Source organism: Argentina silus (assembly GCF_951799395.1).
Source record: "Argentina silus genome assembly, chromosome: 10".
Lineage (NCBI taxonomy): Eukaryota > Metazoa > Chordata > Actinopteri > Argentiniformes > Argentinidae > Argentina > Argentina silus.
In genome coordinates this window covers 8,603,671-8,626,808 of record NC_139664.1, presented here as the reverse complement: position 1 = coordinate 8,626,808, position 23,138 = coordinate 8,603,671, and the positions used below count along the sequence as shown (strand labels likewise).

Below are 23,138 nucleotides of genomic sequence, written 5' to 3'. Positions count from 1 at the left end.
TGTGTGTGTGTGTGTGTGTGTGTGCGTGTGTGTGTGTGAGTGTAAGGGGAGGGGAATGTTAATCATTTCCAGGCCTGACAAGTCTTAAAGCCCATGACATTTTTCACATATTATCAGGACTCAATATGAAACGGCTTGAGGCATTTTCCTTAATCAATAACTTACAATAACAATCAAAATGACAACACTGATCGATTAAGGCACTTGAAAATAAAGACCCAGGCATCATGTGTATGTTGAAATGCTGAGATGTATTCTGTTGGTAACACTGTTCAACTGTTACAAGGCAGGGAGAGTTACAATCATCAACACATCAAGGTCAAACTATTTAGAGACAACAAAGGTACAGTACACAGAAGGACAAACAATATAAATAGTCTGATGATGTGGAGGGTCAAATTGTGTGCATGTGTCTGTGAGTGTGAGTTTGTGAGTGTGTGAGAGGGAGGGAGGGAGGGAGGGAGGGAAAGACAATAGTCTATAGAAATAATAATAACACCAGTTTTGTACAGAAATGTAGAGGCTGATAAAAACACATTTCGACTTTTCATTATGCTGTCAGCAAAGGACCCATATACAATTGCGATATACAGTTAATCAGTATGTACCATACTGCTTGAAGGAGAGGAGTTGTTGATGCTTATTTTTTTCCAATAAGCCAGAGTAAATAAGCATACTGTACCACTTGCACAGTATACAGCACTCATCTTTTGTTAAACTATGCTTTACGTGTCTATTTACTTTCAGTGGACCAAGATTATCAGTTAATGAATAGGGATCTAGACACTATGGTGCAGTTTCCCTGTCTCTGCCTAAATCACACTTTCTATAGAGAATCACCAGTGAATATGCTTTTTAGTCTAGGAGTACAGCTTAATCTGTGTCCAGGAAATCCTTCCTACATGTATGTGTGATATTATGTGTCCAATACAACATGTGGCAGTCAGACATGTTGGTAGTGAAGAGACTGTGGCTAGGTCCCAGATGACACCCTGTACCCCATATCGTGCCCTACATTTGGCTAGTCTGGTTGAACCAACTGAATTCTAGGGGGCGGTTTCCCAGACAGAGTTTAAGTCTGATCCTGGACTTGAAAACACTTTTAATGGAGTATCCATTGAGCACAATCTTTAATTCAGGACTAGTCTTAAATCTCGGTCCGGGAAACTGTCCTTATAGGAAATAACTTTCATTTCAGACACAACCTGTGACAACAACAATAAAGACCACAAAATAAATATAAAAAAGTTCTCTGCTAAAATAATTAAGCAACAACATGGGAATGCAGGACAGAGGAATAAATGAAGAATAGTAAAACAGAAGAATAAAATGCTAATTTAGTGGCCCAGTCGATACAAAGTACAACCTCAGAAAGTCCACCCATAACTATTGAAATTACACATTGTCAAAAAATCTGTTATGAATCAAATCAATCTAACAAATGCAGCTGATCAATTTACTTTTCTAAAAGCTACAGTTCCTTTTATAAAACCAGTTCTGTACCTTTTGGTTCCGGTAGCTTCTGCATCATCTATCAACTCAGTAAATGTTTCCACATTGGTACTCAAAGCAAGGAGCAATGTCAATCATAAGACATGGCTCCAGATGATATAGAGAGCAAGGGCCTATCTTAGACAGATTGACAGATTGACAGAAACATACTAGGTAGAACAGACATGATTCTGTCTTGTAGCGAGCAAGAACTCTTTCAGCTCTGTACATATTTACCTTAGACATTGTAAATGTTCCATCCCACTGAGGGGGAGGTAATTGAACCTCAATAAACCTCTTTAAAACCTAATCATGGTATTGTGATTTCCAAGAGCATTTCAAAGATCGAAGACAAGTATGTGTACAATGTGTAGTCAACAAACAAAATAACGACTCAGTATGTGCTCATAATAATCCAAAATTCCATTTCCTGTACTGTTCCATAATAACATATTATAGGAAATTCATACCTGAAAAGGGTTGGAATGTGCAAAGAAGCAGGAAGTTGGAATGTATTGTTGGAGTGGTCATGGTGACACTCAACATGACGACTGAAAACCTATGCTTTTCACTTTCCAAAATGGTCTGTCTTTTGTTTATGAACAAACTAAATGCTGCAATCTGCAGGCTCTACAACTCTTCCTTGAGGCAGCACCTTGACTTCGTTTTTTATATTTAAAAACTTTTGGAATTAAAATTGACTTGAAATAATAATCTCACACATACTGTGCAAAAATACACAGCGAAGGAAGTGAATCATCTATACATCGCCTGAACATTTCTGCTATTCACACATCAAAAGTGACAATCATTAAGCTCAAACATTCTTTCACTCTATTCTATATGCCCGTACTCTATGTACATGTGGTTTGTAACGTAGGATCTCCATTGGCAAACGTTACTGGATGACAGAAATATTCACATGGCTCAACTGATGCCAGACATTAGTCCAATGATGTTTCTTGAAAGGGAAAGCTTACCACTGATGCTTTCCTGACAGGGATACTTCATTGGACCCACTGGACATATACAGTAAGTGACTACAGTGTTGGGAATTGTAGTTTCATAGTAAACACAACCTCTCCCCTCAAGTCCCCCAATCTCCAACCAACCCTGAATCTGCTTTTAGTCTTTCTTTTCTCTAGCATCCTCTTTCTTCTCCTCAACCTTCTCCCCCTCTTTCTTCTCCTTAACCGTCTCCCCCTCACTCTTCTCCTCCCTTTCACCCCTCTTTCCCTCCCTCTTTCCTCTCTTCAGCAGCCTCCCCAGCAGGATGCAGCTAAGGGCGATGATGTGGATGATGAAATAGATGGAGGTCCAGTAGTTGATGGTGTCGCCGGCCTTCAGCAGGACGAAGCCCATACACATGTAGTCATAGGCCCTCATCTTGAGGAACCAGTGGACCCAGTCGAAGGCATTCTGGCCCTTGGGCCCCAGCTTGGCCCTGACTGACGCCTCCATGGCAGATTCAGCAGCGATGCAGAGGGGGATGGTGAGGAAGGAGAGGTAGTAGCCAGCATGCAGGCCGTGCCAGTACGCACTGATGAACATGGTCCATCCAGCCCTGAGAGAGAAAGAGAGAGAGGGTATGAAAATCAAAAACATACTTTGTTTACTTTATTCCGCCTGTGCCATTCCTTTTAGTCTGTAGTTCTTGGTGAAGTCCACTCTCACCAGCAGCAAGTCTGTTACAGTACTTACAGTATGGAAATAGATGCAAACGGAGGTGTGGTGGTCTAAGGCCTTTACCTGAGTGTGTAAGCCTTGAAAGGTGAGTTGGGGTAGATATAGTGATGCAGCCACCACTGCACAGTCATGTTCCAGTAGCGCATCCCATGGCGGACCTTCACACAGAAGTCGGTGTTGTAGCAGTCGATGTTCTGGATGGTTTTGAAGTCGTACATAACTGGACTGTCAGGATCAGGGCTGGAAAGAAGAGACATTGTTTCAACAACACTACCCTACTTATTCTGAATGGGAAAGATTGCCACCCTAATGCATATCATGTTTAACAAACTTTTATTTTGGGTGAACTATCCCTTACAAGATCATGCAAAGACAGCAGGAAATACATACACATTGAACCTTTATCAACATGTTCTGTGAAACAATACCTATAGTTGACTGTGGGACCTCCTCCAGGTTTAGAAAGCGCCCCCTCTGGGTAGCAGCCAAGTCCAACACTAATACAGCCAGCCTCCGCCCCACACCACGCGGCATAGAAACGCATCCTAAACACGAAGAACACCGCTGTCATGTAGAACAACCTGGGGGGGGAGAGAGAGAGAGAGAGAGAGAGAGAGAGAGAGAGAGAGAGAAACCTCATCAATGGATAACAACTACTGAAAGGCAACTTTGGTCTGAAATACTAAATGGATGAGGGAGGTCAGTTTCACTGAAATGAGTTAGAACAGGAAGAAGGGATTTCCTTTACGCTTTTCTACTTCAATCATTTTAGGCCCTAAGGGAAATCACTCCAAGACAATTTGCCCTCTATTACTTTATGCTTTTAAAAGCCCCTTCGACTGCACCGAATGAACTGGCAATACAACCTCACAAAAGGGGCATATTCTATTAGCTCTGCTTTAATACCTGAAGAAGAAGTGGTGCTCCAGGAACTGCTCGGTGCGGACATAGGCCAGGGGGAAGACTGAGTTCACAGCCAGGAAGAGAGCCCCGTAGACGGGCACCATTTTCAGCCTTTGCAGGCAGGGGGTCTGGCCGGGCAGGGACAGGGGGCTGGGCTGCTTCAGCCAGTCATCGTAGGTTTGGAAGCGGAAGAATGGACCTTTAGGGAAATGAAGGGATAAAATGAAGGGATGAAGAGAGAGCATTGAGGATGGACAATGATATAACAGACAAAGAGGTGGTATGATTAGAAAAGACAATATAAGGAGAGAAGGATCGTTGGAGGACAAAAAGGATCAATCACAAAGACAGATGTAAATGGGTGATGGACGAAGGGAATGAGCAAAAAAAACAGGGGGGCGTCACAGGAACAGTGAAATTACCTGCTAACTATTGTATAAGTGAAAACTTTAGCAGACTCACACAATATTGAACTAGTGGCAGAGAGCAAGACAAAGAGAGACAACAACGGTTAAAATAGGTGCACAAGCAAATTAGTGACAAATCATACAGAATCCACTGTGCATTTAGACCAGACACCGACACTCACACATCATTAACATGGCTCAACATCAAAAAGAGATTAAGACAAATACGTGAAAGGTGGTTATGGTACTAGTAATGATCAGACCAAAAACAACCCTCAGCCCATGACCCTTCACTGTTTGCAGATCTGAAGGAACTGAATAGGTGTAAGTAATATGGCAGAGAGTGAGACACCATATTACTATGGTAATATATCTATCCTGTCCCTTCATATTTGGAAACACTGTAGGGGTAGGAGTGTGGGGTAGGGGATAGGTGATGTTTCTGCAATAGGCATTGATCTGAAACATCAATCAAGCAGAAAGGACAGAAGGCTTACCTGTCATTATACCCACATAGCAGTAGCTATAGGATATAATGTCATAAAGGGAGGGCTCCTGAGACAGTCCGCCAATAACAGGGGACTTGGAGAATGAGCTCACTTCCTTTTTCTTCTCCAGATGGAAACTCTGCACCTCATTGGCTAAACTGACCATCTGTGTGAGAACAGGAAGGCGTTAATGCCTTCCTTTATTTTAAGGAGAGTGCAGACATGTAAACTTAGTGAGTAGGTGTCAGTGAGCTGAAGTGTGTATGTGTGAGTTTTATTTACCTTGAGAGTGAGGAGTAGCTGGATGGCATTAGCAAATGGTGTTGGTGGCGGCAGCCCAAACCATGTGACCATTCGGAAAAAGAGGAGGTAGAGGAAGGTCCAACCGAGACAGAGAGCTGGGGCGTTCCTGAGAGAGGGGAGAAGGCACAGTGATGTACAGTACATCATAATAGTCTGAGGTTGCTTCTTCTCCTTGTCTTCTCTCCCTGATCTAAAAACACAGGCTGGGTGAGAGCAATATGGAAGATGCTCTTCCAGGATTTCGCACTAATGTCAGTGTAGACAGAGGAAATGAGAAGAGGATATTGAAGCGCACCCTATTATCAATTATCACTTATGTCAGATTCAGGAACCTAAAAGGATAAAACACAGCACAAGCGTTGGGGCTGTCATATTTTTCTGTCAGAGTTGTGTGCAGGAGTTGGAGGCAGTGGTGACAAAGTTTAATATGGTTACATAACACCTTTGTATTCTTAGGAATGTTATCTTTTATCCCATTCCAGGAATGAGACCTGAATCACCAGCAGTACTCATAAGTGTGTGTGTTGTATATATGTGTGTGTAATGAGTGAGAAGATGGTCCCTTTCTGTCACCCTAAATAGTGGCACATTTAGACAAACCAGAGGATCCCAGTGTACCAGTGGATAGGACTGTTTTGTTTTAGATTATCTCTGTCTCTCACCGCCAGCTGCTCTTGATGATGATCCATGTTCCAAGCACAGTCAACAGCGAGTGGAGTGTATGGACCCGACAGGTTGCTATGGTGATGGAGAGGCCCAAGAGCAACGCTGCCCCTTGCTTCACTGGAGGACCTTGAGTGATGCATAATACAATCAACACCCACACATGACACTTACAATTGAGACAAAAGCTAAACCATCACCCTGGACAAATGATTCATAATTTGACAAATTATTCACAATTTGTTGAAATACAAAAAGATGATGAAATGAAAAAGGTGTAAACAAAATGTCAGTGTATCATCAACAAAATGTCAGAAGTATCATTGCATGGTTTGGGATTCCTATTAAGGTATAAAGTAGGTGAGAACCTGGCCCTAGCCAAGAATAGTCCTACTCACTAAGGTAACGGAAGAGGAATCCAATGGGGATGGAGGCAGCGAGAATTCCCAAGTAGACCAGCTCATCAGGAGACATCTCTCTGCTCACACACAGTCACACCACAATCAGTGTATAGTAGCCGGGCATCATCATAAACATGCGTGTACACACGTACACACACACACACACACACACACACCATGAACACATGAACAGCAGGACCATCACAAATTATAGAGCAGAGCATCATCAGTGTGACTAAAATAGAACCTCTCTATCCCAAGAGAGCATGCATTGAGACTCTTGGCTATGATCATTTGACTGCAGTTTGCATACATCACCACCATGGTGTGGATAAGTGAGTGACAAAGAAATGCCTGTTCTATACTAACAAGTTTGGCTAGTATTGCTGTTAACAAAACAGCCTAAAAGAAGAGATCCTAGCATGTTCCAGGAGATTATCATCTTTACAGCATCTCGAACTATGACCAGTTACACCCCCAAAGCTAACAATAACATATGTACATCATCACATATTTTGACCAGCTAATCACGAATATGAGGAAATGTGTGAGTTTACGATGAACGTTATCCTCTCTATGTATGGACACCACTGCAGCACCAGTAAGTACCACATTTACAGAAACATTGGTAAGAGCCCACAACATCTCCTTGCGACTAGCTATCTGCAAAAAATGAAATCGTTAGCTAGCTAGTAGCGAGCAGGCAAGCCTGGACTGTAGACTAGCCACGTTAATGTTAGCCCTTGACATATTCTACCAGTGTTCAGAAGACGCCAAAGTAATCATGCTAATCATACTCACGGTTCAAAACCTCGTCGCCGTGAAAAACATTCACAATCTTAATTCCTGAAGTAGTCTTCAAGCTTGTGCCAGAGGTGTGGTGTGATTTGTTGCTCAATTCTAATTCCTACTACCGCAATGACATGTCAATCATAAAGCCACGCCTATGTAACACGGGCCGACCCACAACCCTGACGGTGCATTAGTCTCATGTTTTAATCAAGATCAGCGGTAAATAGCCTATGTATGCTTTACTTTTCATTGCTTCATGAGTGGTTAACGAGACCTCCGTGAGAAATACAACTGGCACAACACTGTCCTAGTAAATCAGGCCGCTTGACCAATTCTGACAGAAAAAGGTTGGAAAAGCTGCAACCAGGAAACACTATGGTAGGTGCCAGAGATCGTAATACATTGGTGTAAAAACAGGGCTTTAATATCAGCCAGTCTCCTCATCTTGTACTTAGTGAGCTTCCAACCACATTCAATTTCATCAGTAAGAGGATTACCCATCTCAGCCTACAACTTTCCAATACATCACAACAAAAGTCGCCAATGTCATTTCCATGAATTCAGCAGGGATAAGGAAAACACCAGTTCCCTGCAAAATGTCCTACAGGAGCCAATGTCTTTCCCAAAATCAGTCATTAGTCATTCAGTTGTCTCAAGTCTCAGATGACAAGTCAAAACCAAACTGCCAATGACATGGGCCTAATAGTGACAAATGACAGCAGACACCAAATTTCTGGTCAAACCAAATTATTTTATTATTGAAAAATGGAAGGAGCAGGAAGCATCAGACACCAACACTCCCTGGACGACATCCATTTCAGTCCTCCTCCTCATCGTCAGCACCTCCAGCTCCAGGCTGGCCCTTCTTGGCGTTCTTTCTCTTGACGCGGCCTGGGCGTCCACCGCCGTATGGAGAACGCAGGGAGAAGTCAATGTGCTTCTGGCTGTCCAGGCGAACCACAAATGAGGGGATGTTCACCACCTGCTTGCGCACACTAGAGGAAGACAAGAGGTTCAGTAATGGTTTTACTGAAAAAAATACTTTACGTACACATCAAAATACCAGGGAAACCAACATTCCTCTTGTTTGTGTATTCATGCTGGTTTTGTGGATTTAGATACTCAACCCAGTTTATAAACATTCCCTACCCTCTGCACTGCCTACAAAGGGAGTGGCAATTGAGATGCCAATATAGACCATAAGTAATTCTGTGGGCTGACATCAGCCAAGCATCCATTTGTTTGAAATGGTGTTCTGGATCAAGGACATTTGGCGCCATTGACCTTCTGTACTTGTATGAAGCACTTTGTGCAAATTCCCTTGGGGGGAAAATTTTAATTTCGATAAGGGATTAGCTTCTACAACAGGCCTCATTGACGAGGAATTCTTGACACCACAGACAGTCTGAATATTCATTTAATCATTGGCCTGAGAAAGCTATCCATGCCAATTCAATTGAACATGGCAAAGAGTAATATATTCCAATTGGTAATGGTTTGCAATAACAGTTGCATCACATCTCTGCCCGAGGTGCAATCCCCCATACATTACCTGTCAGCCAAAAAGCCATGGTGGCACTGTCTGCACCCTCTTCATTGGCAGGATTGGCTCTGGGCAGTTCATAGTGACAAGGTATACGGTTTGTTACCGAATTGACCTTGTTGAAATGTTAAATCACGCTCAGCGAGGAGCGATACAGGTAGGTGGTCCTCTAATGGAACAGGAAGGGTTGACAAAGTATCTCATGAGTCTTATGCATGGTCACCTTGCAATCAGACAGCCATTACCCCCACCCCTGTCAGATTGTTAGTCTAACCATGCTAGAATGGACAGAATGACAGTACTTTCTACCCCCCAAAACACAACCCACTAGCCCCAACTTTGATCCACACTAGCCCCATGCAAGTTAAAAATACCTTTAGTTTTAAAAATCATCACTTGACCATTCTAGCATGGCTACGACTAGTCCCTGCAGGTAATGACAAAGCTACCCTCAGTCCTTACCGGATGTGCCTCTGGCGAATGAGGACACGGGCATGGTGGATGCTCTTGGCAAGCCCCAGCTTGAACACCTGTGTCTGCAGCCTCCTCTCCAAAAAGTCCTCCACCTTCAGGCCGAGGATGTAATCGAGCTTCATCTTGCCTTCATCCAGCACACCGATCCTCACCAGACGCCTCAGAAGAGCATTACCTGAGATTGGAGGGGGAAGAAATGTGATTGTTTTAGTAACACCAACATAATATTTTGAAAGAGACTAAAGACCAACCTAGACAATTTGTGAGAAAGGTACTCATTCTTGCATGTACATATTCTGTGCCAACCAAGTATAGTTTTAAGTCAAATATTATTTACTTATGGCCTCATTCACGAGGAATTCTTGACACCACAGTCAATCTGTCAATTGAACATGTAATCATCAGCCAACTTCGAAACATACTATAAATTGTGCAAAAACAGATCTGTAAAGTACCTTCAAACAGACGCTTGGGGTCCTTCTCATCCAGAGTGAGCAGCTCTCTGGCGGCCTTGCGGATCTTGGCCAGGGTAAACTTCACCCTCCAAACCTCACGCTTGTTCCTCAGACCATACTCGCCTGAGGGAAACAAATAAATTGCATTGAGGTGAATATTCTGGTCCTCATCCACATTCTCTCTTACAAGTGGACTACAGTACTTGCCATCTCAACTGCCAATGACAGGAGTCTTAAGAGACCAACCTCAACAATAAAGATACCAATTTGAAGCAGGCGCATATTCTGTGCAACCCATGTACAGTGGTCAGGCAATTTAATTTACTTATGGCCTCATTGACGAGGAATTCTTGACACCACAGTCAATCTGTCAATTGAAAACGTAATCATCGGCCAACTAAACAAAATAAGGTTATTAGTACTAATGGCATTAAATATGAAAATGTAAACATGCACTCATTGAGTCAAGAAATACAAGGTAGTGCAAAGTATGCACACTGCCAGCAAAACATACCGATAAGTTTCAACTCCTGGTCGAGACGAGACTTCTCGAAGGGGCGGCGGGGGGTGACGTATGTCTTGCGACAAACCCAACTCCTGGCAACGGGCATGGTGGCTTAAATGTGCCTAAGGAACAAACAATCTCAAATGTCAAATGCTTCCTTCATGACTAATTTTTCTGGTGCAATTAAACCACTGTTCAACTAACAAATGGCTAGCCTAAAGCACCTTGCTGTGGCTTTATCAGCATGTTTATCATGTTCGGGGTACTAACTAGCTTCAATATCTTGAAAATATTGAGTCAATTCCTTAAGATATACATGTCTCAAATAAACATAATTCACATTGGCATGTGTTAAACTAGATAGATACGTCTGTATGGAAGGGGTTGTTCACGCTGCAAAATAAGGCAGCAACGGCCCAATCAAACTTGTGAGTGAGCTTAGCTAGCTAACTAGCTACCACGTTGTGCCCCAGCCCATGAATGACATCTATACCGAGCTAAATTAAAGTGCCAAAATACCAGCCTAAACTTAAACTACTCATCTTTTCTAAAGACATTTCTTATATATTAATTGGACTATAAATAGTGACCATAGATTACTGCGAAAAAGGACAGAGAAAGGGCATGGATTCGCCATTACCTGTTCCTCAGGCTCGTGCAGTAAAGAGGAAGTCAAGAACGATTTCCAGGTTATTTATATGAATCATGAGAACTACATTTCCCATAAACACCACTTCAAGGAAACATGTCTCTGGTTAAATGTTTGCCACCCTCTGTTGGTGAACTTTAAAATAATTAGCTTCTGTGTCATAACTTGACCCAGCTGTCACATTTCTGTCTATGCTACTGAGTCAGTATAGAGATTAACACACAATAATTGTACCAGGCAGTCTGTTCAAAGTTTTTATCAAGGGGAGGGGAAGATTACTACGAGGTAGCACACATACTTAAACTACAGGCTACTCACATTCACAACAACGGAGAGAGTATACAGTACATGACATGGATAGAGGGAAGGTGGCAGGCAGAGAGAGAGGGAGAGGGGGACTATTTATAAAAATCTGAAACAGGACCCTGTACATGTGTTTCTGTCTATCAGGCTGACCAACTGGTGGACACACAGAAGTTCTCTTGTTCTCTCTTTCACCACTCAGCCATATCCTGTCTTCCTCTATAGACAGGTTGACAGCTTCTCAATTCAGGGAGTTCCTGTTTTTGTTTTTTAAATCTAAGAGGTTAAAAGTTATTCATCTGACTTTTCTTTTCTTCCTCACATCACCTGGACCTTCTGTGTTTTCTTCATTTGGATTCTATTCTCTCCTCTTAGTTTTTCTTAGTTTTACTTTATCTCGCTTTTTTCTCTTCTGTGTGCATTCCATCCTCTCCTTTTCCCCTGCACCCCTCTTTTTCCTCACATCTCCCCATTGTTCCCTTTCTCCTGGTCGTTTTCTGGCTATGCCATGCTGTCCTCTCCTACTGTGATTCTTCAGCCTTATGGACTGCCTGTCTATCCACAGAACGCCCAATGCTACCCCAGCCTAGTGCAGGTAAACTCTTTCCTTCACTCAATGTCTCTTCTTTTCCCATTTCTGTCTCTCTATTCCACCATGTTTTGTCTTTATCTCCCCATTGGATAAATACTCTCTCAGTAAAATTGTCTCTCAATGAACCTAAATCAGGAGAGTTTGGAGTTGAGGCACTGAATATGCTGATTCACCGCCCAAGGATCCAAGTGTAATGACATGACAACTGGTTAGGGCCTGTGTGAGTTATTTCAAATACAATCTCGTTATATCAAATAGAACAGAAAACAATTGTTTATAGTAAAATGAACTGAGACAAAGTGTATTGAAAACCAGACGACAGTTGTATTTAGAATAAAAATGTTAAGACCCAAGCAGAATCAAGCTGCCAGGTCCAACATTGTAAAGGAAGAAAAAAATGTGACAATACTGTTGTGTTCCATGATGATACTAACAACATGGTTTGTACAATTGGATTTCATAATATTTGGAACTACATGAAAGTCTGTGACCACCAAACATTATAAGTAGGCTACTGTTTGTGCCACAAATAGAATATGAACAGAAATACATTGAAGGCTTTAATCACAAACATTTACATATTTTCATGAAAGAGTTCAAATTGTCTTATAGATTAAGCTCAGTGGTTAATTGTTGGAATCACTTAAACCTAGTAGCCAATGTAGTTTGGTGTAGAGACGGGTCATAGGGAGGAGTTGATAACAGCTGCATTCTGGAGAGGTTTGTCTTATCGCAAGGACACACTGCTGTTATATTTAGTCTACCAGTCTCAGTAATGCCAACAGGTTGTTTTGTGTGTGTGTGTGTGTGTGTGTGTGTGTGTGTGTGTGTGTGTGTGTGTGTGTGTGTGCGTGCGTGCATGGATGTGTGTATGTGCGCGTGTGTGCATGTGTGAGAGAGAAAGATAGAGAGGAAGAAACCCTTGACATCCCGTTAGTGAATACCAGCAAAGATATAATATGAGTCTGGAATCGATCTACATTGTCTCCTTGTGTCAAACCGGTGATATTTTTAGCTTTTTTCCTTTAAGAGCAGATTAACACACAGAGAGATGCTGCTCTCCTATCTTACAGTCTGAAGATAAGGACACTGATGTTGTAAAGGACCACAGATATCGTAATAGTGGAGGTGTTGGGGATGAGGAGCACTGTATGCCTTACATGAGATTACTGTGCTTCGATCCATATTTTGAATAGGCTACTGTTCGGAATGTCATGATTTTGTAATGTGATGTAAGTATGTTCCTGCAGTGTGTACTGTATGTGTGTGTTCGTTTGTTTATATTTCCTGCGAACTGAGTAGCACTAAAAGGCTACATCTGCAGTCCCTGTCGTCTGAGTGTAAATCCTCCAGCAGCTGTCCCAGCAAGCACCTGGCTCAGAGCCGTTGATCTTTGACCCTGAAAGTTGACAGCTGAAGAGGGGGAGGAAGGAGAGAAGGGAACAAATGGCAATCAAAAAAGACTGCAAGGAAGAGAGGGGACACCTAGAGATATACTAGTCTATGTCTATTTGTTTGCTGACACTGTGATACTGAATAGGACACAGACAGAGTGAGAGAGAGAGTTGGAGGGGGAATGACGGGATGTTGGCCAGTGATATAAAATTGATTCTGTTATCTCCGCCCCTCTCTGGTACTCTCCATGTATGGGGAGAGTTTGGGAAGGTCAGATATCGCTAGGTAGGGTTGGCGTGACACAATGCAGACATGTGTCTGTGTCTGTGTCGGTGTTGACATGTCCTGTAACATGTCCCAGTTACGCCATGTACACCACAACATGATAGCCAGGGCCTGCCATGTGGAAGCTAAAAAGAGAGTCTCCTGAATTTACTGTGTCAGGCCAGGAATAAACCCAGATATACACCACAGTCCTCCATGCTCACCAAGATTAGAAAACAGGAAGAAGCTGTGTTAGCAGAACATACTTCATTGTATCAATCATATCAATCATCATTGTATCTATCCTGATATTGCTACTCTCACCTCTTGAGGTTTGGATAATATTCAATTTGACATTGGCATGGAATAGGCTACTTATTCCAAAGTTTGATCTAATCAAGGAAATCTACACAAAATATGAAGAAGTAATCAACATACATTATCAGTCTATAAAGATATTGACTTGAAATGGGAATACCGTATATACTTAGAACCAGTGATGGTTTTTGAGTTAATGTCATACCAGGCTGGTGCTATTTTTTCAACAGTCTACGCTATCTTATTAGACCTGTAAGACTGTAAGATGCCTTACTTGGGTTACATATTATATATACAAGGTATCAGATGATTTACACAACTTGAACACCTTTACTTCACTCCTCTACTTCAGTTTCTCTCCATCTGTCTATCTTTACTCCCCCCACCCATTTAGTGCAACAGCTGATGGAGAGATATAGAGAGGAGGAGTAGAGCAGGCACAGTGTTAATCAGTATCTTGTTACAGATGATCTGCAGGCCCTCAGTACTTGAGACACTTGTCATGTTTACAAGTTTTATAAACAAGAGCACGGCAACAGTCTACTGATGGTCTTGCTAGGAGTCTTTCTGTGGGCTTATTTCAAATGTTTTTTTCTGTTGAGATAGTGTGCCATTATTTGTATTGATACAGTAAATACTAGCCCAAGGCAGGGCATGGATTGGAATTGTGCTTAGTTGTAACTTGTTTCTGATACAGCTACTTATTCTTGTGGTATTCTTAGAGGTGACCTTTTAGTTGACATACAGCTTCAGCATGTGCTTTTAAATTTGGAAATTCCTAATCTTGGGACAGCTTTGTCTAGGTTTTCATGTGTGTGTGTGTGTGTGTGTGTGTGTGTGTGTGTGTGTGTGTGTGTGTGTGTGTGTGTGTGTGTGTGTGTGTGTGTGTGTGTGTGTGTGCGTGTGTGTGTGTATGTGTGCGTGTGAGTGATGAGAAGGGGGGTTCACAAGGTGATTGACAGGTACAAATGTCCACAGCTGGCATGGTCCCCCTGTGCCCCACCTTTCTCAGCAGTCCTGTGCTTTGATTGGTGGATGAGTATAACTTATGGTGTGGTGGGCGGGTGAATGGATGGCATTAAAACATGAGGCAGTTGTTGGACAATGTATCAGAGAACCAGGAATGCAGTAAAGGGGTAAGATGATCCATGTATTCTCCTATTGTGGGTTCACAGCCATCACTTCTGTGATAGCCGGTCACTTTCCCTGCTTGGTTTTTAGTTGGCTTGTCTTATGAAATTGATAGAAGAATCATCATTCTGTTTTGCCTAAAAGACATTTGTACTGATGCAGTTGTTGAGGAATCTAGAACGAATTCTGTTTTGCATTGCTGTTGCATTGTAGTTTTTAGATTAATCATGTCATATTGTTTTTGCCATATACTCTTTATGAAAGGATGCTGATTTATGCTTACTCGTGTGCTGATTATTGTGTAAATCTGTTTGTAGGTCTTTCTAAAGTTCTGAATCAGTTAGTCAAACCTCACTCTAGGACATTCTCCACAATAATTCTACACTTGAAGGTGTCAGAGAAGGAAAACAGCTGGGATCATTTTCTGTCTGAGAATTCTGCATTTATTGATGAAATGATAATGCATTTCCTTTGTATGGAGATATTCATTGATCGAAAGTAGACATGGATATGGAATCAAATACAAGATATTGCCAAATATGGGGCAATGAAGTAAGGGGGTACATGTTGAAAACATGTCATATTTTTGTATTAGACTGTTTGGTTGATGACAGTTCCGGTATCCGTAACATCGAACATGTTCTTGCAATTCAATTTCATTGTGAATACATTTCATTGTGAATAAATTAAAATTCTGAACTGAAATGTAAAATGAGATCATTTACAAGAATCAAAGAGTGTGAATATTAATCAATCAACCCAGTAGTGATCATTTTCGGGTTCCATGACATTTGTCATTGATTGACTGGTTCCTTATCTCTTCTCTCTCTAGGGTGGGCCTGCCCAGGAGGCAGGCCCAGGCAGTGGTGATCCGAACCTGCCTCAGCTCTATGCCCCGCCTCCCTCTTACCCTCCACCAGGACAAGCTCCCACAGCTGCCGGCAGACTTCCTCCTCTAGACTTTAGTCCCGCCCACTCCAGCTCTGAGTACCAGGAGCATCACCAGCTCAGAGTCTATCAGGGCCCACAACATGAGGGGGCGGAGACTCTGGCAGCCAATAGCGCGGTAAGAACAATGTGATTGATTGTAATGTAATTAGTGAAAGTGTACAAGCAGCACTCAGGAAAGTCAATTAAGAGAGTCAAGTAGTACTTTGTAATATGTGAGGTAACGTAATGAAAACCAAATTTACGTACAGTACAGTATGTGCAGTTGATGAAATAACACATTTGTCACACACACACACACACACACACACACACACACACACACACACACACACACACACACACTGGTACTTCTATATTTAGCCCCCCACCTCCACTTCTGTACCCATGTAGGGCAATCTCCCTGACAAGCAGCAGAGCAGATAGAGGCAGCTGAGAGGGTATTTGTTTTTGAAAATGAATCCTCTCATCTCTCTCTCACTCTCTCTCTCTCTCTCTCTCTCTCTCTCTCTCTCTCTCTCTTTGTCTCTCTCTCTCTGTCTCTCTCTCTCTTACCTATTTATCTGGACATAGAGCATATAATCCCAAAGTTGTCAACGTACTCTATGTCTGTATCATGTTATGTTAAAGACCAAAGAGTTACATACTGGTAGGGGGTTTGAGTGTGGAAAGTCAAGTTAGAAGTAGAGAGAGATGTTACAGTATGTGGAAAGATAATGTATTTACTAGCTTAAAAATCAAACCAAACCAGAGGCAAATAACAACCCAGTATTTTGTGTAAATATCATGATGTTATATTTTTTTCATATTTACAGCATGTGATATATACAGGAAGTTATATATATATACACTTTAAAGCCCTGTTGTATTTTATATGTTAATTTCACCTTATAAGCATTATGTTTTCATGAGGAGCTATGTATATAACTTAGATGTGTCAGTGCCATATGGTACATGGAGTTACAGTGACACAGAGGTGAAGGCACTGCTGTGTTTACAGGCTGACCTAAGCAGCAGGTCTGTGACTGTACAGTCCTTCCCCTGCTTCAGCACATCTCTATCTCCTCTCTCATAACTGGTGTTTTACGGCCCCATTTATATATTCCATCACTAGAGCCCCTGACTTACAAGGTCCGTCCTGATTTTCTGGGAAAGTTGAGACGACGCCATGGAGGGGGGGGTCAAGGGGGAAAGGCAGACCAGATGACCCCTCCCCCTCCGAAATATCGTTCAGGTTCAGAAAACAATTTTGCATCGTGACATGACACCACAACTCAACTCAAACCTCTCCTGTCCCTTTCTCCAACTCCCCTGTCCCTCCTCCACCTTCCTTTCTTCTCCACCCCCCCGCCCACCCCCACCCCCACCCACTGTAACCTGTCTGTCTTGTGTGTGTGAGGATGAGTTTGCGTGTCTCATGCTGTCCTGCTGGCAAGCCAGTGTATGATACTACAGTACAGTAGTAGCCTGTGTGTATAGTATGTGTTTGTGTGAAGCCTCTCCTGCGTGAATGTGTCTTTCTACCCCCCCCTCTGTATCTACCCCACCTATTAATACATGCCCCTTCGGAATCTTGGATAATGTTATAACCTTTGGCAGAAAAAGCAGCACCGTGACCCCAGACTGACCATTAGAACATTCAACTTTGACCCCGCCGCGGCACACCACGCTTCCCACTCCCCCCCACTCTCCCCACACCCCCCCCTCCCAAGCTTTTTGCGCAAGTTCCTGCCTTGTTCATATTCTCCTTTTGTTTCATTTATTCTTAATTGCTGCTCTGAAGACATTCTGCACACTCTCTTTCTCTCTCTGTCTTTGTATTATAATGCTAATACCTGTGGTTTTCACCTATGCACAAGGGATCAGTATTTTGAATTGCCATTAATATTTCTCTCAAGCCTGCACCCATTTTTTGTTTTTATTCTAAGACACCTTTTTCCACTTTTGCAATTTTTTTCTTTGCCATTTTTCTTTATTTCTTTTTCTTCGCTCTCTGCTCCCTTTCTCCTCTCTCCCAATGCTCAAGCTCACACGTTATTTTGTGTAATATTTTTTTCATCTTCATTTACTTTGTTTGGACCAATTTAATACCTTGGTTTTTGGAAGATGTAACCTTTTTGTGGCATTTGATAGGTTAGGTTGACCAACACACACACACTGGCATCGTGGTGCATTGTGGGATAGTGGATGTTTTGGTTTTGACGCACATTACTCCTTTCTGTATTGTTTTGCATGGGGGCATTTAATGTGAATTTAGGATGAAAAGGTATTTATCAATATCATTGATGTATATTAGAACTACTTAGCTCTTATGTATTAAGATTTGATGTAATGATGTATGTACCCTTAGTGCAAGTTTAGTTACAACTTCTCCAAAGATTTTTTTGGGGGGAGTTGTTACTATCTAATCAACATCAAAATAATTGTTGTTTGTTATAACTGAAAAGTATGTAATCTAGCTCTCTTAAAACATTATATTATCTAGTAATCTATTACATTATTCGCTCAGTATCAGTTGTCTATGTAATGTTTTGGTAGTGTACATACTGTACATATTGTATTATTGTTTAACAGGCATGTATTGAGACGCCTCACTAAAGTCCTGTTCACGCCTCCTCACTTTTGCCTGAGAAGGATCACTGGGTGCTGAATGCTTCTTTGAACTTGGTTGTGATCACTTGATTCCATGAACGTGATACACATTTATTTTTCTGTTATGTGATGCCTGTGTAATTGGAAATATTGCTACATTTAAATGAATATGTAAACTGTTTGAAATATTCAAATGAATAAATGAAAATGAAACCTCTGACTAGATTGTAAACCAGTTGCCCATTCAAATGCATGAGCCAACAGTAACATGAATACATTAGTTACCACTGTAATTTTCTCCATTCTTTCTTTACCTCCCTCTTGAAACCCCTTCTCTATCCTTTCACACCCGTTCCTACCTCCTCCTGCTCCTGTGTCCCTCCCTCCTCCTTTCTCTATTTTCCTTTGTCTCCCTTCTCCTGTCATCTTTTTTCTATCTATTGCTTCTCTATTCTCATCACCTGCTCTCTATCCCCTTGTCCTTTTCTGCTCCTCCTCTGTATATATTCTTCTTCCTGCTCTTCCACCTCTTCCTCTCCTCCTCTCGCTCTTCTTCTAATCCCTTCCTATGTTCCTCCTTTTCTTTTTCTGCTTTTTCCTCCTTTCTTCGTCTAATTTCTCTCTCTTTCTCACTTGCTTTCTCCTCCCTCTCTTTGCTCCTCCTCCTCCTCCTCTTCGCTGATCCTGCTACACTCTTCCTCTCCTCTTTTCCCCCCTCCCCGGCAATCCTCTCTCTCGTCCTCCTCTTCCTCTCTTTTCTCTCTCAGGATGACTCCCTGGCTCCAGTGACCTCTGACCCCCAGACTTTGAGCGTAGCTGTGTCATCGGGAGGCGGAGCAGGAAGTGGCAGTGATGACGAGGGGTCAGGCAAGGCCCAACCCAAACGCCTTCATGTCTCCAACATCCCCTTCCGTTTCAGAGACCCAGACCTCAGACAGATGTTTGGGGTAAGAGACACAGCACTCAGAAATCTAAAGAGACTTGGCCTTCTACAAAAATCAATTAATTTGTACAGAACATACGCTAGGCTGACTCAATCAGACATCAGACACACAGCAGTTACTTCCCATGACACATTATAACGATAGAGAACATCTATCATAATGTATTCTGGTATTTTTCAGCAATTTGGCAAGATACTAGATGTGGAGATCATCTTCAATGAGAGGGGGTCCAAGGTGAGTGGTCAATCAGTTATAAATAACTGCTAAAGAACATAGGCACACTCCATTCAGTGAGATGTTGTTGACTAACAGCAGGTATGACATTTTTGATTTGAAAAACAAATGAGAAACGTGACCCTTCTGTGTTCCGTCTTGCAGGGCTTTGGGTTTGTGACCTTTGAGAGTGCGATGGAGGCGGACCGAGCGAGGGAAAAACTGAACGGAACTATCGTTGAAGGGAGGAAGATCGAGGTGAGTAGGAGGAGAGATACTCTGCCATCACAGTTTTTTGTTGGTCGAGATCCACCCATCTTTCTATCTAACTATGTGTAATTAATATTAAATAAGGGCTCTGAGTCTGAAGATACTGCCTTTTCTCTCTTCAGGTGAACAACGCTACAGCTAGAGTAGTCACCAAGAAGCCCCAAACCCCCCTTGTGAACGGTGAAGTATCAAGTAAGATACTCTTAAAATAATTTGGGGCACATTTCATGGACTGTGGGAAGGTTTCAACTTAATTTTACAGTAATAGATGTGGCTGTTGGATTGATTTAGTCTCTCTCTCTCTCTCTTTCTCTCTCTCTTTCTCTGTTTGTCTTTGTAGCTTCTGGATGGAAGATCAACCCTGTCATGGGAGCAATGGGAGCAATGTACGCACCTGAGCTTTACACTGGTGAGTATGCCCATCTCAGGTGGTGTGTCCTATACAAAGATATACTGCAGTTACATTACCCTTCATATTTTCTTCACAACTATTGTCTCTGCTACTACTACTACTTGCCTCTCCCCCTCTTCCTATTAAACACATATTGAATATCATGACCTCTCTCTCACACACTCTCTCTATCCATCCACAGTCGCCAGTTTCCCTTACCCGGTAGCCGCTCCTACACTGGCCTATCGGGGCTCTCCTCTGCGTGGGCGGGGCCGGGCTGTCTACAACACGATTCGATCTGCTGCTGCAGCCACACCCACTGCTATGCCTGCCTACCCTGGGTAAGACATTTTGTGGCATGGAATGTGTCACATGGATGAATTGTGTTGAATATGTACACAACTTTATTTTCACTAATGATGAAATTGATGGTCATTATTTTTCCTTTTTCAGTGTGGTATACCAAGATGGATTATATGGAGCAGAAGTCTATGTAAGTGCTCTCCATTCCAATTTTGAAAATGAAAATGAACCTGCCATAGCAATGTTTGCAGGCTGTCTTGTGTTCATGCTCAAAGATCATCGCTGAATAGGGAAGTTATTTACATGTTTGTCCAATCAGGGTGGCTATCCTGCTGCATACAGAATGGCCCAATCAGCATCTCCTGCTACAGCAACCTACAGTGACGGGTGAGCAGACAAAACATTTTGTGTATAATTATATTACATCTGATTGATTAATTGATTGATTGACTTGTTGGTTGGTTTCCTCAATTTGTGTTGTATGTTGTCTGTCAACCAGATACGGCCGAGTATATACCACGACAACTGATCCCTACCACCACTCCGTAGGGCCAACGGCGACGTATGGTGTCGGAACAATGGTGAGCTTCATGATTTGAGTTTCCACTATTAGAGCCACCATACATTGCATTTACCAGGGGGGGTAACCAGGATTGATGTATACTGGTGTATACTATGGGATACTATTTCACAATGAGATTCAAAAGATTCCAAAAGGTTCCTTATTGTATTCTGTGTTGCACTTGTTTTTAGGCCAGTTTGTACAGAGGAGGATACAACCGCTTCACCCCTTACTGAGCTGCCCAATGGGAGCAGGGAAGCCGCTATAGGACTTGTTTGGGATAAGTTATGACATCATCAAGCTCTGGAGATTGTGTTACTTCCTGTCCCATCCACATCCTCCCCTGAGAGACTTTAAATAACAGACTGTACCTGTAAATACTATATAATACTATAGGAGCCATTCACTATTACTACTATAGGAGCCATTCACTATTACTACTATAGGAGCCATTCACTATTTATTCTATCAGAGAATACGCATAGTATAAAAGGGTGTTATCTTATTTATAGACAGCTATTTAAAACATTTATTTAAGTGTTAGTTGTGCCACAATTTATAGGATTTAAAAATATAAAGATTTCTGCCTCCATAGCTGCCTTATAAGTAAGCGACTCTCCCTGGATAAACATGTTGGATGGCTACATTGGTTGTTGATAACAAAACAATTGAACAAGGTCATCACTTGGTATGTGTTTTTTTGTATATAGGGGACATTTTAACGTATAATTGTCTGACAATCTTCATGGTGCAATATAGCAAGTGGCACAAAAATACTGGATTCTCTATGACCTTTGTAAAAATGTTTTCAATCAATGTCTGAGCTTTGTCAAATTGATTGTAGAATACAATGACATTTTATACAGAGGACTTATTTTTGATGACACTGGTTTTGTCAAAGATGTAGCTGTAGCACACTGTTTGATGACGTTAAAGTGTGTGTGTGTGTGTGTGTGTGTGTGTGTGTGTGTGTGTGTGTGTGTGAGTAAGTGTGTGTTAGTGTCAGAGTGTGTGTAATCATTCATTACTCAATTAACCAAGCACAAACTATGAGAGACAGCAATGACACGAGCATTGTTATTAAGCACAAATATAATCATGCTTCTTGGAATTCAAGAAAAACTAAAACTATAGATTGCATACAATTCTAATTTCATTTCTGCTTTCCTACCGATCTACCTCTATACTAAATATTTTTCACTTTCAAGGCCTTTATGATTAGTTTATCATATATGTTACGAAACATAGTTGTCTTCTTTTCTGCTCTGCTACTGTACGTTTATGCTGCGTTAAATCAATGTAGTTTTTAGCGAAATCTCATGCTGGTTTTATTTCTCTTTGGCTCTATGGTACTGTACTTTTTCTTATTTCTTCTTTCCTGTCTGAAATGAGATAAAGCAACATTAGACAGTGAGTTCCACTTGGCTCAGTGCTGTTGTACTTCCTCAAAACATCTAGCAATTTATGCATCACACAGTCTAATCCTGCCTCATCTCATTCTACTTCCCTGTTTACCTCTTTGGTGCTTTCTCTGATTTCCTCTTTTTGCTCTCTCTCTCTCTCTCTCTCTCTATCTCTCTCTCCCTCTCTCTCTCTCTCTCTCTCTACTGTCTCACTCCATACTGTTTGAGAATCTGTGGTCTATCCATAGAATTGGAATTCTAGATATTTAAACTATTCTAATAGGCCCTTCTCTCTTCCCCATCACTGTACTATAGATGCACCGCTGTTTGCTGTTTACCTCTCAATAAAATAGTGTTTCTCTTCTTCCTCTCCTCTCCTCTCTTCTATTTCCTGTTCTTTTTCTTTTCTCTATTTCTATGCATTTCTTTTCTGTGTGTCCTTGAGTTCTATTTCTATTCTTTAGCTCTTCTGTTTCAGTAGTCAGACTTTATCACTTTGTAAGCTGTGAGTCTTGCTGTTGTCAGTGTAAGTGCCTAGCCACAATTGCTCAAATCAATATCAGACAAAACTCTGTCTATGAAAACTTGATATTGCTACAGTGATGGTCTATGGCCCTTTTATTGTCATAAAAAGGCATTAGCCTGAAAAGTGACTGAAATAGTATTTTCTACCTACATTAGTTTATTTCTGCTTTAGTGTTCTTCGTAACTTTTCTTTTAATCTTTTCCTTTTTATTTCTCTATTGTTT

General features: G+C 41.8%; 3 protein-coding genes across 4 annotated transcripts; 1 reads left to right on the top strand and 2 right to left on the bottom strand.

Annotated features, from left to right (window-relative positions):
* Positions 1 to 232: 232 nt before the first annotated feature.
* On the bottom strand, positions 233 to 7,229 carry mboat7 (membrane bound O-acyltransferase domain containing 7). The gene is made up of 9 exons (XM_083678839.1): positions 7,144 to 7,229; positions 6,340 to 6,419; positions 5,941 to 6,070; positions 5,258 to 5,384; positions 4,985 to 5,141; positions 4,084 to 4,279; positions 3,606 to 3,758; positions 3,241 to 3,417; positions 233 to 3,055 (listed from the first exon to the last, which is right to left on the bottom strand). Exons 2-9 carry the CDS (start codon positions 6,413 to 6,415, stop codon positions 2,617 to 2,619), a joined length of 1,455 nt encoding a protein of 484 aa, XP_083534965.1. The 5' UTR covers positions 6,416 to 6,419; positions 7,144 to 7,229; the 3' UTR covers positions 233 to 2,616.
* Positions 7,230 to 7,864: 635 nt separating this feature from the next.
* rps9 (ribosomal protein S9) lies at positions 7,865 to 10,780 on the bottom strand. Of its 2 annotated transcripts, none has more exons than XM_083679585.1 (5): positions 10,752 to 10,780; positions 10,121 to 10,233; positions 9,607 to 9,729; positions 9,140 to 9,326; positions 7,865 to 8,129 (listed from the first exon to the last, which is right to left on the bottom strand). In XM_083679585.1, the coding sequence occupies exons 2-5, from the start codon at positions 10,215 to 10,217 to the stop codon at positions 7,952 to 7,954; spliced, it is 585 nt and encodes a 194-aa protein (XP_083535711.1). In that variant the 5' UTR covers positions 10,218 to 10,233; positions 10,752 to 10,780; the 3' UTR covers positions 7,865 to 7,951. The 2 variants fall into 2 exon arrangements, with proteins under 2 accessions (XP_083535711.1, XP_083535712.1); XM_083679586.1 differs by lacking the exon at positions 7,865 to 8,129 and adding an exon at positions 8,193 to 8,846.
* Positions 10,781 to 11,571: 791 nt separating this feature from the next.
* Positions 11,572 to 21,365, top strand: rbfox1l (RNA binding fox-1 homolog 1, like; the record flags this gene model as incomplete). Its single annotated transcript, XM_083679312.1, has 12 exons — positions 11,572 to 11,658; positions 15,596 to 15,829; positions 19,071 to 19,250; positions 19,428 to 19,481; positions 19,626 to 19,718; positions 19,853 to 19,922; positions 20,071 to 20,139; positions 20,324 to 20,462; positions 20,575 to 20,614; positions 20,744 to 20,811; positions 20,924 to 21,005; positions 21,178 to 21,365. The coding sequence occupies 12 exons, from the start codon at positions 11,572 to 11,574 to the stop codon at positions 21,220 to 21,222; spliced, it is 1,161 nt and encodes a 386-aa protein (XP_083535438.1). The 3' UTR covers positions 21,223 to 21,365.
* Between the last annotated feature and the right edge of the window lie 1,773 nt (positions 21,366 to 23,138).